At 41.8% G+C, this 18,281-nt stretch overlaps 3 protein-coding genes across 4 annotated transcripts in view; all 3 read left to right on the top strand.

Moving 5' to 3' along the window:
• Positions 1 to 3,178: 3,178 nt before the first annotated feature.
• Positions 3,179 to 5,652, top strand: LOC113172250 (C2 calcium-dependent domain-containing protein 4C-like). The gene is made up of 3 exons (XM_026375134.1): positions 3,179 to 3,292; positions 3,770 to 4,533; positions 4,682 to 5,652. Exons 2-3 carry the CDS (start codon positions 3,799 to 3,801, stop codon positions 5,231 to 5,233), a joined length of 1,287 nt encoding a protein of 428 aa, XP_026230919.1. The 5' UTR covers positions 3,179 to 3,292; positions 3,770 to 3,798; the 3' UTR covers positions 5,234 to 5,652.
• Positions 5,653 to 7,416: 1,764 nt separating this feature from the next.
• On the top strand, positions 7,417 to 12,262 carry fem1a (fem-1 homolog a). The gene has a single exon (XM_026374982.2). The coding sequence runs from the start codon at positions 8,774 to 8,776 to the stop codon at positions 10,625 to 10,627; it is 1,854 nt and encodes a 617-aa protein (XP_026230767.1). The 5' UTR covers positions 7,417 to 8,773; the 3' UTR covers positions 10,628 to 12,262.
• A 3,404-nt stretch (positions 12,263 to 15,666) lies between these two features.
• Positions 15,667 to 18,281, top strand: part of LOC113172193 (receptor-type tyrosine-protein phosphatase S-like) — a 59,208-nt gene continuing 56,593 nt past the window's right edge. For both annotated transcript variants that reach the window (XM_026375053.1, XM_026375052.1), the window contains exon 1: positions 15,667 to 15,966. The gene's annotated coding sequence lies outside the window, so the exon portion shown is untranslated. The remainder of the gene's footprint in view (positions 15,967 to 18,281) is intronic.

Consider the following 18,281-nt stretch of genomic DNA (forward strand, 5'->3'; position numbering starts at 1 on the left):
TAGGCACTAAACGTGCTTTGGTATTTTCTATATAATGTTTTTAGTTGTTAGAAAGTTTTAATATCTGTGTGGTTTCAGTGAGAAATAAAATATATATAAATACAAATATCATTCTACATTAATTTACTTTCTTGAATTTTTTCAGGTTTAAATAAGAATATTATGATAAATGAACCTAATGTAGTTGAGGATGACAAAAATACACACAACACAGGTTTGGGGCAAAAAAGGTAAGTATTCTCTGTGGTAAGAGTAAATACTCTAATATTGTCTAAGTGGATAGTATCCAGTGGCTGAATCATATCTCTAATGGATTAAACTAATGGTTCAGCACTAATCTATAATAGACTGCCATCTATTTTCAGAAAAGTAGACCGGATGGATCAGATTTGCATAAGTATTTTGAACCTTCATTCAGCTCTTTGTTGAGCCACCATTGGCAGCAATTATAGCTGAGAGCCTTGAGTCATTGTCTCGGGTTCACACACCTGCATTTGAACCACTCAAGCTCTATTAGGCTGGATGTGGCGGCTCAATTGGCATCTTCACATTTCTCCCAAAATATAGTTTCATTATTATTTTGTACATTATTAGTAAGTCATTTACTAACAATTCCTCTTAGATTATGTGATTAAAAAAAGTATTGTCTTTCAATAAAGACAGTCCACTTCTATTTTTGTGGCAGCACCTTCATCATCACCCATCAAAGTGGTAACGACTTAATCACTCCACAGGATTCATAAGGCTGCTGGTCCAGACAGTCAGTCAGAAATGATGAAGCCTTATGGATGTAATATTCACTTCCAAAGTGGATGGAGGCGAAATGTCCTCAAGAACGGAAATCAGGTCCAATTGACACCAAACTGCACCTTTGGGACACCTTCATTAGTTCTGTTAGCTTAATGGTAGATAGCACTTATGAACTATGAACCAAATTGTTAGATAGTAATCAAGCTATATATTTTCTTATGATGTAGTTGTACCGAGCAGGTTCCAAGTATAAATGGTTGAACTAAAGAGGGATGAAAAGAAATCAGTACTTTTTAGCAAAAGTGATGTGAAACACACACATTGCTCTGTCAAAGCCCTGACATAGCATTATATTATGTTATGACATGGAATTTCATGCTGTTGTATGCAGATGGACTGTCCACACACTGTGAAACTGACCACGCAGATCAGACTCTGACCACAAGGAAAAATAAGCATGAAAATACCAGAGTTCAGAACCAAACAAGAAGTTGCCAGCTCACAGGTCCCCGGAAAAACTGTGTGTGAAAATAAACAGCCGCGTTTTAATCATCCTGTCTGTGCAGATACACAAACAGTGTCTTTCTGCTTTTTCCCAACTGACCTTCAGTGTCCAAATATGTGCAGAGCTTAGATCAGAAGTTAGGAAAACACAAAAATAACAAATACAAATAGAGGATTGTGGAGGATTGTAAAATATATTTATAGTGAAGGGTCCTTTCTTTGTCCAACAGGGTGCAACTGGCCCAATTTAATGGTCCCACATTTGTTGGCTGTTTTTTTAAACCCTGCAGAACATAGACTGGTCCAAACGACTCCTACGAGATGGCTGCTCATATCATGACAGATCCACCTCCACGTTTAACACCTGGCAAAAGGCACTGTGGGTTGAAGGCATTCTTTGACTTCTCCAAACAGAAACTGGTCAAGAGAGAAAACAAAGATAATCCATCAGCCCAATTTACTTTCACTCCAATTTTATGTTACTCATCAATTTTTTTCACCAGGTCTTTCATCGAAATATGCAAAAACATTTGTAGGAAAGTGGCTTCTGTGCGTTTTTTATTTATTTAATTTAATTTTATTTAATTTTATTTTAGTTAGTTATTTTTTTTAGGCTTCCCCCGTAACCACATTATGTAATTTTGCAGTTTTGTGATTAAGATCTGCCATCCAGGCTTTGGATATTTGGACCAGCTTATGTTAGTAATAAATAGTGAAGAGCTGCAACTCAGTTTATGTGGCATTTGCAAACAGCACACAACCATACAATAAATGGTTTATAAGATACTACAATGTAGGCTGTTTGTTTTTTATTGTGCAATATGTATAAAAAAAGATATCTTCTTTAAACACATTTTAGACATATTTTATATTTATTTCAATATAATAGTGGACTTATTACAACTATATTTTACTATATTTCTCTTCATCAAAATGTAAATACAGACACATACACACCATGATGAAGGGGAAAGTGGAAGAAAAGGCAGAAAAGTGGTAAAAACACTAGAGATTGCACTAAGCTGGTTTTCATCAGCTCCACATTATAGATAACAGAAGCTCTATTAAAATGAATTGTTACCAGGGGCTTAAAGTGAAACACCTCATTAGATGTTGCTGGGCTCAGATCGACAGGGGGGACTGTTCCAGAGTTTGGGTCCAAATCTCCAGACGGCAGCTTCACCGCAGGTCTTTGTTAGAGTTTTTGGTACAGTCTGTGGATCTGAGGGCTCAAAATCTGAAGGAGATATTCTGGCAGTGAATCAAAGTCAATGGCATGTCCATGAGAAGATTTAGGGACAAACAGTGGGATTTAAAAAGGAACTATCCAAGAACAACTCAAGGCAAGGAAGTAAGGACTTCACAACAGGAAGGATGTGAGCTCTTTGTGTTTGTTCCAGTTAGTATAAACTGTTTCAGGTTGGAATTACATGTCATCTGCAGCTTCTTTGTTCATCATCTACACAGATCTTCCACATATAAAAGCTCTGTTTCATCATTATTAATGGTAGACGGGTGCAGGTGTTGAATGTGAACGCGGCATCTTGTCGCTCCACATCACCATCACTTTGTCACCAGGAAGTCCAGTTAAGGTGTTGGTAATGGGGAGAGACGCACTGTGGACAACAATCCAACGGAGACGAGCTCTCACGTGAACGCAGAGTGAAAACACAGTGTGATTTCTCTTTAAAACTCAATGAGGCGTGAATTATGAAACCCACATAATTTGCAACACCTTGTGGGAGACGCAACAACAGCCTTTTTTTTTTTTAAATGAGACTCTTTCCCCCCTCGTGCCTGCTCGAGGAATTGTTTTATGGCAAATATCATGGGAAGGTTTCACAACCTCCTCATTGGCTCAGAAGTCAGAGACCCCATCATATAAAGCGAGGGTGCGTGATCCAGCAGCCTTTTCCCGCTGGCACCCGTTTTGGATCACACGCTCCAACTAACGGAATACCTGTTTTACGCACAGAGGTCTTGGAGAGGGCACGCCGGAGATTGTGAGAAGGAAAAAAAAACGTTCAACAGCCAACAGGTAGGTCTTTGTGATGTTTAGATGCACATCGCGACGGTTGTTTGTGTGGTTTGGTTTGTGGGGAGTTAGTTAGTGGAGTTATTTCCACTCGTGTTTGCGCCTTTATTTCAACAATGTCACCGATTCGTTGAAATTCAAATGACTTATGAGTGATTTTAATTTGAAATGTTTGTTTGAGGTTGGCGTTCGTTTAAAATCGTTTGGAACATAATTGTTTCTGATCACGTTATGATTTCTCATTCAGTTAAAGTTGCTCTTCAAAGGAGCTTAAACACTTTTTCCTCCTCATTCCTTTTCTTCACTGAATTGCACGAGGAGGATGTTTTTACTATTCAGGCGCAGGAGGAACAAATGTTCAGTCTTTCAGTGTAACTTTTATGACTAACGTTCAATAAACTTCATCAAAAGGATGTCAGTTCTGTTGTTGCTGCCTGATGTGAAGCCTCCTCATCATGCATCACTGTTCTGTTCACACAGAAACTGGGAGCTGAGGCATCAGAGTGGGCATGTGGCTACTGGAGAAGCTCCGTGGTGGGACACATTCCCAGCCCCCGCAGACAACAGAGGCCATTCCCGTCTCTGTTTATGCCAATGTGCTCACTCCAGACAAGATCCCTGATTTCTTCATCCCTCCCAAACTCATCTGCTGTCCACCAGAAGAGTCTCTTACCCCAGAACCTCAGCACTGCTCGTCCCTGCGCCCCTCCTCCTCTGATCACGCCATCTGCAGCCAGAGCCCCAGAGCTCGGAGCAGCAAGAACCCCTGCAGCCCTCGCCTCTTCTCACGCCTGGGAGGAGAAGCGCGCAACCTCCAGAAGTCGGCCAACCGTCACATCATCCAAATAGAGAGTGCTGATGAGCCGGGTAGTGGGTCTGTGGACAAGGTCAGTGTTGAAGTCAACACTAATGCAGACCCCCAGTCGCAGACTGCAATGTCTCTGCCGTATGTCCCCAAAGCTCAAACCTCCTATGGCTTCTCCACCCTGATGGAGTCTCCTCACACCCGGCGCAAGGAGAGTCTTTTCCACAGCGACCCCAGCAGCCCTCTCACTTCCCCGAATTCACAGAGGCGGTCCCAAGGGGGGACTCTTCTGGCCCCAGCTGACCCTAACCCCTACCGTTATTTCAGTGGTGGAGAGAGTGACACCTGCTCCTCAGCAGAGTCGTCCCCCTTTAACTCCCCTCTCCTGTCCCGCTCGGCCTCTCTGATACGCTCCATCGCCCAGGAGACACAAGCCAAGGTGAAGACTTCTGTTACTATACGTGTGTGTTACGCTGAGTGGATTAGTCATCAGTGAATGTGATATAAAAGTGTTGCTCCTGTTTTATTTACAATGGCGCTCATTGCTCTGTGTTTACCAGTTCATTTTTTCTCTCTCCCTTCTCTAGGTGTCTCGTGCCAAGCGCTCGCTGGCGCGCCACAGTTCTCTCTCCACTGATGAATGCAGCTCAGCAGATAACAGCCCCAACATGCAGCGCCGTCGCATGCGGTGCCCTCCCTCTCCTGCCTTCCGTGGATGTAAGAGCGGTGGCTCAAGGGGCCCGGCGTCAGATCTCCTGCAGCGCGAGCACACCGTCAACCTCCACAAGGGAGGGACGCTGAGGCTCAGCACTCACTACGACCCAGAGGCATCTCGGCTGAGGGTGCGCGTGCTCGTAGCCGAGGCCCTTTATGACAGGCAGACGGATCTTAAAAGCATCAACTGTTGTGTAGCGCTCTACCTCAACCCTGGCAAGCAGCAGAAACAGAGGAGCACCATCATCAAGAATAGCAGGAATCCAGTATTCAATGAGGACTTTTTTTTTGACGCACTGACTCAGGCACAAGTAAAGAGTCTGGCCATGAAGATAAAGGTGGTGAACAAAGGAACCAGTCTAAAGAGAGACGTGCTTCTAGGAGAAAGGGAGGTGCTGCTCAGTGAGCTGCTTGGAGGCCTCTAGGGAGCTCCTGTCAAGACTTGGGTGAAAACAAGCAGCCCCACATGTTGAGGACCCTTTCTTCTCTGGTGACAATTTTGTCCCAATTCACTAATGTGATAAACACTAGACAGGTGAAAGCATGCTGATAACAGAGGAGTTATATCTTGCACACTGTGTTATGCACGTCAATGGACACAAAACCAAGGCCTCTGCAGATTTAGAAGTCCTACTTTACTAAATTGCCATCACTCGCTTTTATGTGTTCAGAGGTCAGTCCAGTCAAAACAAATGCAAACCACCATTATATACATGTTTACAAGTGAATTTGCAATGTCAGCAGTGGCGCTGTGGTCCTCGTCTGTGCATTTTCCTTCAAGTGTTGACTTACGAAACGTGTTGCCTTCTCTTATGAGCGTTGTGATGTGGTGCATTAGGGAGTCAGCTGTGATGCAATGATGATCTTGTTTAAGCTAGAGCTGTATTTTTGTAATGATGCAGTAATATTACATTTTAGTTTTGCACGTTCCTGTTGATATTAAAAATATCTCTGTGTACTTGAAAGAATTTATATTTGGGAAATAGATTTGAATTGTTTCTGGATGTAATGTTAATATGACTGTTATGTGATATGCTTTTGATCTTAAATAAAAACACTAAACTCAGACTCATGTTTTTCCCCTTTTCTAAGCTTTTAATTAATGCTCAGCATCAATTGAAAGCCATATATGATTACAAAGCTTCCTTTGCTTCTCCAACCTTTCTATTTTCGCAAACAAGTCTGAGGCTGGCACAGATTGTCATTTGTGAAGCTTTTAATCCTGGTTCTCTGCATGCACTATTGTCTCTGTGGGCATTCGAACTCCCTGTTTAATTTTAAAAACACATTTCCTAGACTGCCCTCCAAAGACTTTCAAATCGTTATAAAGGATTGCAGAATGTACAGTCATGGCTTGAGTGCTCACAACACAACAACACTGAAACTTGTTTGGACTTTACATATGCAGTGAAGTTGTGTTACGATTTATGTGTTAAGTATTTGTGTTGGGATAAATAAAAAACATTTTGTGCTGAGGGAGTAGCAGGAAAATTTGAAAAAAATAAAAACATTCGACACTAAGATAATTGTCAGGCATGGCCCCTCTGAGGAACGTGAGCAATTTTCAAGTGTGGATTTTGTGCCTCCTCTACTGGTGAAACATCAGAATGACAAATCAGTGAAACTCAGAAATTACTCACTCTGAATATTTTGAACCTGTTTTGACTAATTGTAATTGGCTGGTAAACATCCTTGGATGTATCCAGTATTATTTCAGGCCTCATTGTTCATAAATCAAGACACTACCCACTTACCCAGAAGCAATATAGTTGTCAGGAATGGCATGGTCTCCCACTTTGTGGATCTCATGCCCTCCCTATTGGTGAAAATCAGAATAACACCTTACCAAAGCCCAGAAGTAATTCTTTGTACTTATGACCTTTTTAACCCCAGTCTAAGTTCGGATTAACTGTATAAACAAAGACAGTGTGTTTCCCACAGACTGAAGCATAAAACTAGCCAAGAAAAATGCTAATTTCTTAATTAAGCAAAACATTGATTATAGATCATAGCCAGCAGACTTGAATGCAGATACATTTGAAATGTATCATTATATTTGACTACAAACATTTTTTCTCAGTCAGCATATTTACTGTAAGTGATGAGGCTTTAAACAAATTATGAGGGATTTCTTTCTGTGATGGTTGATCTTCTGCTTAACCATTTGAATCAGGCAGAGTTCCTGGAAACAAGTCACCTGTCTTGTCTGAAATGCTGCATATACTGTACTGCAGATCTCTCTATGATATAGAGATAGAGATAATGAAGATACTTTGTCTTTTGAGAGACTGTTGAGTTAATCTTAAGGTTCACACTTATCATTTATTATAATTATTTTCTCTTCTAAAATCATATGTATGTTGTGAAAAGATCAGTATCATACTATCTGACTGTCAATTAGAAAACTATTCTGACACAGTTTGATGTGCGCTGAATTTACTTAGTACATGAATTAATTAATTATTTCATTAATTAATTTGAATCCAAGTGCATCAATGTTTTCATTTGTATTAAGAGAACATGCTTATACAGTATGTTTACTACACACCATGAACACAACTTGTTATGTTCACAGTTATAATTCACACATTTATAATTTTATTACAGGTTTTATTTTGTTTCCACTCCATCCTCTACTCTAAAAGAGGAATTAAAAATGTTTAGCTTTGGTACGATTTGTGATTTTGTCAGCAAACAGAGGTGTCAAGTTATTACCGCAGTATTCAAATCACCAGAGCAGCTTCTACACAGAGCATACCACACCGAATGTTTGTCAAGTAAGTTAATGATATTTCACACTGGAGCAAAACTGAAGATTTAAAACAGAACAAAAGTAAAAAAAAATCACTATCCTTGTTTCAATAAATGTAAGCTGTAAGCTGTGCATAAAAGAAAACAAATTGTTTCCTCAATATGAGAAACAGAAAGAAATTCTCTCCAACAAACACAAACTATGCATCAGAAAAAAATGACATATATATATGCTCCTTATATTTACATTTATATTGAACAATATTCACAATAGTGCTTTAACGGTGGAGTGTGGAGTGTGATCTAACCACAATATCCTATTATTGTGATATGTTGGCCTTAATGCTTTAGTTGATGATAGAGGATGTTTGTCCACAAAGCAGGAGTCCTCACTATGTGTGAGATATGGGTTGCTGTGATAACTATTTTAGTTTCAGGCTGTGTAATTTAGATTGACTAAATGATCTGAAATGCTCTAGATGTCTTGCAAACAAATACTTATTTGATAACATGTTATTAAGTGGTATAATGGCACAAACTCTACTTTTGTCATTAATTTGACATGGAACAGTAGAAGGAGTGTGTTCAATAAAAGACTAAATGTGTACAAAATAATTGACCATTGCTTTAACAAGAATAGTTTAGATTCACCTTCATAGTTTCCTTTATAGTTTATTTTGGGTCCTTTATAGAATCAATATTTTTTTAATTAAAAAAGGTAATAAAATTGTTGTATGTTAAATTGTATGTTTTAATATGCTGTCCACCATTGTTTTAAAATTAGGAGAGGAGGGTTAGCATGTCTGTTTTTATCTTTATCTTTGATTTTGATGTTTCCCCGGAAACTGATTACTCTTTAAAAACAGGTCCGAACAACCATAACAAACGACTCCATCAGCTGGTAGGTCATTCGAGAGACATGCATCATGGGAAGTGCAGTTCTTTATAAAGTCCACCCCGCCCAGGTCTCGCAAGCAGGAATTCCATCAAAACTACGTCTCCCAGAATGCCCCACTGAAATCGTAAACAGAGATCTGTCAAACAACAAAAACGCCATCTTGACAGCACCCTCAAAATGGCAGAAAGGTGCGAGAGAGATCCTGACTCCAAGCTAAGATTCCTGTTGTCTGCCGTTTAAAACAAGACTCAACAGTTTTTCCAGAAACGAGAGGTTATGGGGTTGGTGTCCAGCGCGGCAGCACAGAGCCAGTAAAATGGATATAACGACGGCGGTTTTCAACGCGGCCAGAGATGGTAAGCTGAAACTTATCCAGAAGTTGCTGAGCAACAAAACTCCTGAGGAGCTGGAGGCTTTAGCCGAGGAGAAGACCCAGGGAGGCACGCCTCTGTTGATAGCCTCCCGATACGGACACTTAGAGGTGGTAGATTATCTCCTTGAACATTGTAAAGCAAATGTTGAACTCGGGGGATCAGTTAACTTTGACGGCGAGACCATCGAGGGGGCTCCGCCGCTGTGGGCGGCTTCGGCAGCCGGTCACCTCCCTGTGGTGAAGACGCTACTGAAACACGGAGCCTCGGTCAACAACGCAACACTAACCAATTCAACGCCGCTCCGAGCTGCGTGCTTCGACGGCCACCTGGAGATAGTCCGCTACCTGGTGGAGCACAGAGCCGACATGGAGGTCGCCAACCGCCACGGCCACACCTGCCTCATGATCTCCTGCTACAAGGGCCACAAGGAGATAGCCAAGTTCCTCCTGGACCGCGGGGCGGATGTGAACCGTAAGAGTGTGAAAGGAAACACCGCCCTCCACGACTGTGCAGAGTCAGGCAGCCTGGACATCATGAAGATGCTGCTGAAATGCAATGCTCGCATGGAGAGAGATGGATACGGCATGACCCCGCTCCTCGCTGCCAGTGTAACAGGTCACACCAACATTGTGGAATATCTTGCCCATCAGCCTCGCACCTCCAGAGAGGAACGTATAGATGCACTTGAACTCCTTGGGGCTACTTTTGTGGACAAAAAGCGAGATCTTTTAGGAGCCATGAGGTACTGGAGAAGGGCCATGGAGCTGAGGCAGCCGGGTGATAAAGCTGGATCCCTGGCCAAGCCTCCACCTGGCCCCCCTATCCCTGCTTATGGCTGTGCACAGGAGGTGAGCACAGCAGAGGAACTGGAGGCTCTCATCACCGACCCTGATGAGATGAGGATGCAAGCTTTGTTGGTTCGAGAGCGTATTCTGGGGCCATCCCACCCAGACACCTCTTATTACATCCGCTACAGGGGAGCTGTGTACGCTGACTCTGGCAACTTTGAGCGCTGCATCAGCTTGTGGAAATATGCTTTAGACATGCAGCAGAGTAACTTGGATCCTCTCAGTCCCATGACAGCCTCCAGTTTCCTGTCCTTTGCAGAGCTTTTCTCTTTTGTTCTTCAAGACCGCGCCAAAGGCACCTTGTCGACGCGCATCACCTTCCATGATCTGATGACCGTGCTGGGGAAAAGTGTTAGAGAGGTAGAGAGGGCTGTTGCACAGAGGGACAACCCCCCAGAAGCCCCTCAGTTTACCAAAGCCCTCTCCATCATCCTCCACCTCATCTTCTTGCTGGAGAAGCTGGAGTGCACCCCAGAGCAGGAGCATCAGAAGAAGCACACTGTTTATCGTCTGCTGAAGCTGAACCCTAGAGGTCGGAACGGCTTCACCCCTCTCCACATGGCCGTAGACAAGGAAACCACATCTGTGGGCCGCTACCCTGTGGGCCGCTTCCCCTCTCAGGCAGTGGCAGCGCTGCTTCTGGAGTGCGGCGCAGACATAGATTCACGTGACTGTGAGAACAACACACCACTGCACATCGCTGCTAGGAACAGCTGTCCGGAAATTATGGCACTACTTATGAAGGTTGGGGCTCACTTTGATGCTACAAATGCACAGCGGAAGACAGCGTATGAGTTGTTGGATGAGCAGAGCAGCGGGCACCCGGCTTTGTACCCACTGAACTATGTCACCCTTCAGTGCCTGGCGGCGCGTGCAATTGAAAAGCACAGACTGCCCTACAGGGGACTCATCTCTGAAGAGATGGAGGCTTTCATTGAGCTGCACTGACTTCCACTACTCTCCCCTGACGAGGAACCCCTGCACTACTCTTCCTTTTATCTCCCATAGTTTCCGCCACATCATTCTTTTCGTTTTTATTTTTTTCTTTTGAGTTTTCCTCACTCTTGCTCCAACCATCCTTGAGTCAGACCAAAGAATAGCAATAAACATCCAGCCTCTGGGTTTAAATCTCTGGCTGAGGTCTGGTCAGTTGTCATTCTATTCTAACATTAAGTCACATAGACTTACAAAATGATGTGTTGGTTTCTCCAGTTGTTTAAAGCATGGTGAAACATCAACTTAGCATTTGCATTTCCCCTTTGTTTCTCCCACTGAAAATAGAGTGCTGCTGTATGATTGTGCTTGTGTGTGTTTGATGGTTCCTGGGCTGTATGAGAGAGGGGTTTTAGTGTTACTAATGTAAGCACCTGATCAAACTAGCCAGATAACATGCATGAAAATGAAGGGTGATTATGATATCTCACTTTTGCACATTCATTCCTAAAGGATGTGTTTCAACAAACTCACAACCCAGACTTGCTTGCTGGCAATTTCTTGCTGGTTCAGTTTTACCATCTGCTGTGCTTTTTTAAAATGGGAAGGTGTTGAATTTACTGTGCCAAATGCAGCTATGAAGTTGAGTTCTGTTACAGACTGTAAATTTGCTACTTACGCTGTGGCAAATTGAAAAGCAACTAATTTATCTTTCTAATTATAAGAAGAATAAAGGTCATAAAAGTCCCCCAGTTGCTGAAGGTCAGCAACTCAGGTGGCTCGATAATTTAGACTGTGACATGATTTGACAGCCCGCAGATCCATCTAAAAGACTTTAATGAGAAAGAGGATGAGTCGTATCCATTACTTAGTCGTATCCAAGTAAAAGAGACCTGGTACCATTGTTTAACTAAAACTGCCCAGTCTCCACACAGATGTTACTAACCTATGCAGTTTGTATTGTTCCAATCAGTAACAGCATTCACCAGTAATAATCCACTGATTTAACTGGTGATATTGACAGGGTAAAATGTTTGGAGCTGCTTCTTTGACGATGAATTAGTATCTTCTGAACTTATAAACCAAGAATGTTTTCTTAAAAAATGTTTTGCCTATGTTCAAATGAACTATTTCAAGCTAGAGCCTAAACTGTGCCTACATCCTCCGACCTTTGAGGTAATGTCACCAACTTCAGAGATATTCTATTCAGTGCCAAAGAAGCAGCTTCACAAGCAGGATGTGTGTAGTGATACCACGAGAGCTTAGCTAGACCCTGTTATTTGTATCCATGGGGAAAATCACAATTGCCTAAGATTATGTTTTAATTCCATTGTTTCAGAGTGGAATTTCCCTTTAACCTCAGATGCAGTTCACAGAAATGGAACAGATGGTTCTCCGACCATTCTTGCATCTTATTATTAGTCTTATTTTATTGGTCTTTTGTTCATGTTGTGTTATCATGAATGTTTTGTCTGTCTGTGCAAAGCACCACCAAGTTGAATGCACACTGAGAAGCTCTTCAAAGAGAACTTACATTCAGGCTATGAACTGTCCGCTGCCTTTCTCTTTCTCAACTGATACGTTTAACCGATGATAACTCAAGAACATAAGCGTGTTGGAGATACTTGAATAAAATTCAGTATCACAGCAGTATCTACGTGTTTTCCTGTGAATGACCTCAGCTTTGTTGTGTCTGTTCTGTATGTGCACACTTCTTCTAAATTGATTTTGATTTAGGCGGGTTAGTCTAAGTATCCAAAACCAAAGCGCTTTGTGTGTGTGTGTGTGTGTGTGTGTGTGTGTGTTCTGATTTGTCACGAGTTGTTCCGCTTGAGTGCTCCTCCTGACAATTTGACCATGTGCATTAAGAGCATCATTACCCATATTTAGATAAATGGAAATGATTGCAGTAGCAGAACATAAAACCCTGCCACCCCATCAGGGCAGCCAAGTCTATAAAATGATCTTATTTAGCAAGACACATTATTTTTGAGTGTGCACTAAGTGTTACATTAGTGGAATATTAGAAAAAATGATCTGTGCCCAGTCCGTTAAGCTCTTTATACCAAACATGGGCTTTCCACTTCTCTGCTCACATAAACTTAAAGACACCGAAATAAAGCGTAACAGAAACTTGAGTCCTGCACTCTTAAAATATAAATAGAGTGCAATTAACGTCACTGCTGCGGGGCAGCCGTAGAGACAGGGCTCTTACCCTGCTAATTTTAGGGATCTTTTGCCTTAGCTTCAACTCTGAAAATGGCAATACTGTAATGCTATACATTTAGGCAGGTCACAGGGTGAGTGCTGGAGTACACAGACAGCAGAGACCGCATTAGTCAGACAGGAAGCAGACACAACATGGGGATTGCTGGAACGTTAGTCTAACCTAAAATATTAAATATCTGCTATTGTTGCTGTTCATTGCTTCAGTAAACGTGACAGGTGTCATGTTGGCAGGGTTAATTGAGAAACGCCAGCTGGTAAAGCTGGTGTGTCACTGCTGATGCATCGTTTATGAATTAACCTCCTGTCACTAGGTGGTTAAAATCAGTCCAACCTTTACCGACTGCTGTTTCTGTTTCCCGGTCTGTAAGTAAGACTACAGTCATGTTATCAACAGCATCAAATTTAGCAGTGTTTAAATTATCCTGTTTTCTTAGTAGAGGACTTTTACTTTTGTATTTTAAGTAACATTTAGTATAGAGACTAAATACATACTTTTGGCGGAGTATTTTCTATGCACTGTTACTTGAGTAGTGAGTCTGTGTACTTTATACACCCAATACGTAAGAGTCCAGAATTTCATTGCATTCAGGAGATCTTCTATAGCTATAGTAGTAATCATGATCATGATCAACGCTGACATAAATTAAAATATTAATTAATTAATAATAAACAGCCCTTTAGACTGTGACTTTATTGACTCAAGATAACTAACATTGATGATTATGATTCACACAGTTTATATAAGTATCCCTTCATTGTACAAATTTTGTTAAATAAAAAAAAACAGAACATTTTCATACCTTTCTCTGCACTTAAAATTTTATTAAATAAATAAAGAAAAACTTGCACTTATATCCCATGAAACGGAAACAGCTCTTCCTGAAGCACTTTACTTAAAGTTCTTCTCCTTGGCTTAGATATTTTGCTTGCTTTGTACCTCACTTGCAAGTCGCTTTGGATAAAAGCATCTGAAAAATAACTAAATACAAATGTACAAATATCCTCTATCTTAATGTTAAAATAATTTATGTAGTGGTGTACAACGCAGACTGTCGTGGATATGCTGGCATACCTGATCATGGTTTCAAGATCTTTTGTGTTGATACATCCAAACTGAAGTAAATACAGCGCCACATAATAACAACTTCCCACTAGATGTCACTAGCAACAAAGAAAATCAATCAGATTTGTAGCCTTTGTCCATTTAGGAGCAAAAAATGTAGCTTCCAATTAGCTTCACAAGTGGTGGCAGTTGGTTAATTTTATTGTCTTTTTCTCACACGCTGTCAAGCAGTCTTTGTGTCACAGCTCAATAGAGAAAGAGAGAACGAGCTGTTGAGCATGACTTTCACCAAGCTCTCCGGGCAGAGCTGAACATGCATTTGTAAAGTATGTGGGTGAATGAGAATCTTGGTTGGCAGAGCTGCTGATGCTGACTCTGTTCGCAGGGAGCTGTGTGAGGGTCAGCAAAGAGGTCAGGAAGAAAACCTCCTTCATACAGTCCTGGAGCGTCATGCCAACCTCAAACACCGTACTCCAACACCTCACAGTTTGCCCTTGTGGCAGTTGTTTTTGTCAAGTTGTGTGACCTAAATAACACAAAATCTTAAAAAACAACTTTGGCCTGTGTCGGTTTATGTGGCATTTTTTAGGATTAAAATCACACACGACTGTTATGTTGACAGTTTTTTTTTTCACCTTATTTTTATTGATGTTTTATTTATTTATTTATTTTTTTTTATTGACGCTGGTAGCATGCACTGGAACATAACATTTTAGCAGTATACCGTTTTTGAAGAGTTACATGTCTCCCGAACACTTTTTGTCCCTATTTGACATTAAAGGTAAAGGTCAGATGTAAATTATTTTATTGACAAAGTTTTCTTTGTTGTTCTTTGTTCTTTGTTTTCCTCTTGGTGACAAAATAGCAAGATATCCCAAATATTTAATTAATATTTAATTAATTATAGCTTTGACATGATGAAACAAAAGGCAAAACCCCAGGATAGTCCAGATTGTGCGGGGATAAAAAGCCCAATTTGTCTACCCTCATATGAGGTGAACAAAATATTAGAAACACCTCCTAAATGTACCTGTAGACCTGTAGACAGTAGCAACAACAGTCAAAATGAACCATTAAAGTGAACATTTATGTAAAACTGGCTATTAAAAGTAGATCAGTTTTAGAACAAATAGTTATTAACCTCTATCATCTATTGTCCTCAACAATTATTACAAAATGACCTTATGTTGTGTTATTGTGCCACCACTCGCCTCCTCTGGGTTTATTAATATACTCCCCTAATGTCCCACAGTGAGTTGTGCAAGTTCTTTTACTATATTTTCAAGCGTCCAGCCATAATTTAAATGTAGTTCTGCTCTGTGGGACCTTACATGGTGTTCTGACTCAGTATTCCTGCCAACAGCTATAATTAGACACTATATTATGAGAGTCTACAGGGTTTCAAGGTGCTTATCTTCATTTTAGCCCCTGGGGAGCACAGTGGAAAAAGCAGCCACTAATACACAGGACCAACCTGCCTCAGCAGCCGCCTCTTTTGCACCAGTCAGCGATCCAGCCAGAGCTGGAGGACATGATGGGGGGATGTGGGGTTGGTAATGGGGGTAATAGGAGTGATGGGGGATACGGTTGCTATTGGAGATTTGGCCTGCATCACGTCATGTGTAGGGGGGAGGGGGAGAGCTCCTGTATGTGTTTGAGAGAGAGAGAGAGAGAGAGAGAGAGCTGGGAGGGGGAGGAGGGGACAGGGCAGGAGAGGAGAGGGAGGGAAGGAGGAGGGCATTGAGGAAGAAGGCAGGGAGTATCAATGACATCAACCAGCAGTAACTGAGGCTACCCGTCCAGCAATGCTCTACCGACAAAAGGGCTGAAGAGCAGCCGTGACCCGCTGCGCTCCCGAGAAGCCGCCTCGACAGCCAGGACGCTGGGGAAACGCCGGCGATGTGTAGATGCATCCTCCACAAAGGCAGACCTTTCTGTGAGTGGAGCTCCGCTGCCACTGGATTACATTTATCCTTACTGTTTCCGAGGAAGCTTCCAGCTGCAAATCCACCCACATGAATCTACGAGACAGAAAAGAAGACGGAGCACTTCATATGCCAAGGTAACCATCCTCGTACTGTACACCTTACGCAGTTCATGCTTGCAGCCGTGCACCCCACCCAGACGGCTTATTAGCACTTGTCGAATTGCCTTTTGGAAACTAACGAGGTAAGAGTATCACCCAGCCGGGGTGAAATTTCACCGTTTAGCCTCTCTCAAGGCCCGGGATTCTTCTTTGCTTTTCCTCTCTCTTATCTCAACATCAGCCGAGACTTTGTTCCAAACGCAGACCGAGGGGTTGTGCAGATCAAGCTGAGTGCGCGTCCTCCTCCAGCCCCCTCCTTATTGTTGGCTGGGCAGCATGAGGGACACTGGCAGACTGGCAAAGCCTTTGTTCCTCATCCACTCTCATTTAAAGTGGCTTTTTTTCTGATGGCCCTTTGAATCACTCTCCAAGGTAAAACGAGTCTCATTTAAGGCCAGATTTTTAAAGTCTCCACAAAAGGAAACTGCAGACAATAAGGCTGTCTACATCAAAACCCCATGAACAAAATGTATGGAGTGGATTTTATAGATTTATCAAGAAGAGTCAGAGGCAGCTCCAAGTCCTGTTAACTGTGTACTCATATTTCAATGGTGCTATGATAATAGCATTCTGAACACTTTAAAGGAGGCAGACACATTATAAATGCACATTATTTAAGTTATTTGTTGGCAAAGAAGACACCAGGTGGCATGGCAGATGATATTTGTATAGAAATATTATTTTCGAGACAATAGAGTGGCAGCTGCATCTCCTAACCCTAAGCATTATTTAGGAAAAGTCCATCTTCTCATACTGTTGGCAGTGTTTTGTAGTCCATAGACATCCCATATGTCTATAATTATACACAGTATTTGCTGTTAACGCAACCACTCACGCGTACAGGCTGAGTGTAATTTAATGATACGTCCATTCATCCTGACACATTTTCCGAGGGCTATTGCTTGTTTGGGATTTCATCATGTACACTCCAAATGTCTGTTTAGGTTTTCTATATTTCCGCTGTGTGGCCTGAGTAAACTGGAAAATCGCACTGTCGTGGTGAATCCGAGGGAGGTCTTCTTCCTCTAACACAGATGGGAAATTTTCCCCGGGGCACCGTGCATTTGCTGGTTATTGTTCCAGACCATTTCAACATCCCTAATTATTTTAATCAGTCATTTTTACACATGGATTCCTCTTTTTAGGAGATCCTCAGATTTGCTTCTGTGTTTTCAGCTCCACTCCCTGCCTAATAGAAGAATTCACCGTGCACGCCACCTTCATGAGATATAGAGCAGGGCCCTGGATATTTGCATTATTTTGACAGGAAAAACTCATTATGTGGAAGGAGAATAATTCAACTGGCAAATTTCCTCTGTCTGTCTGTGGGAAACAGATCAAATACTCTCCTTCGTGTGCAAAGATGCTCGGCCCCCACAGGTATTCATCCAGGCATGTAAGGAGGAGTAGTTTATGAAATCAGTGATGGCATGTACTCCCTTAAATAGCATTTCACAGGGTTCAACCATGGGCCTCAGTGGTTTCCTGCTCCTTCCAAGCAGATACCACTGTAAGATCCGTCCAGACTTGAATATGCTGGATGATGTGCGCTCCCAGTGGAACAGCTTTTGGCTTTCACGTCAAAGGCGTCGTTGAAGTCTTATTCCCAGATTCTCAAAGCAGATTTACCCAAACTGCTCCACTCTCTACTTTCCCCCTTTGCTTACGTGTTATCCCCATGCAAGGATTTTGTCAGAGTCTCTGTGTAAACTGCATTAGCTCTGCTGCACTAGTCAGCTGAAAGGAAAAATATCAAGGGATGCAACTTTGATGCTGGGAGCGTAGCCACCTGTATTACAAGCAGACAGAAACTCTGTTGTTGTTTCGCCACTGATATTAATTGACCTTTTCAAAAGCCTTCCAAAGAGGCAGCTTTTGTCTGCTCCCTTCTCTGTTTGTATATTCAGAGACCGCTGAAACCAATGCATAGAGGATACAGAAGGAAGCTATTGAGGCTGGGCAATATGATTGAACTGGTTATTACAACATTACAAACAATATCTTTTGTGATGTTTATATAGATATATACCTCAATTTTATACTTTAATTTTATCTAAATCTAAAAAATAAAAACAATTCAACCCTTTTTATAGGAAAAATAAAGTGAAAGAATCTATTTCTGAAGGCAACAGAGGAGGCGTCACCGTTACAGTACTGGATGCAGGCTGCACAATAAAATGATTCATTTTAATTTATTAATTTAACCTTTGTTTAACTAGGGAGTTGCTTGAGATACATACATTTAGTAGGACTGAGCAATACATCAGTATTATTTTTATGGGCTTTTCATG

Source organism: Anabas testudineus, chromosome 17 (genome assembly GCF_900324465.2).
Source record: "Anabas testudineus chromosome 17, fAnaTes1.2, whole genome shotgun sequence".
NCBI classification, from domain to species: Eukaryota; Metazoa; Chordata; class Actinopteri; order Anabantiformes; family Anabantidae; genus Anabas; species Anabas testudineus.

Excerpts from the sequence above, each read along its gene's own strand:
- LOC113172250 (XM_026375134.1), top strand. The coding sequence starts at position 3,799 with ATGTGGCTACTGGAGAAGCTCCGTGGTGGGACACATTCCCAGCCCCCG. Across the intron at positions 4,534-4,681 it reads CCCAGGAGACACAAGCCAAG|GTGTCTCGTGCCAAGCGCTC; the intron begins GTGAAGACTTCT and ends TCCCTTCTCTAG.
- fem1a (XM_026374982.2), top strand. The coding sequence starts at position 8,774 with ATGGATATAACGACGGCGGTTTTCAACGCGGCCAGAGATGGTAAGCTG.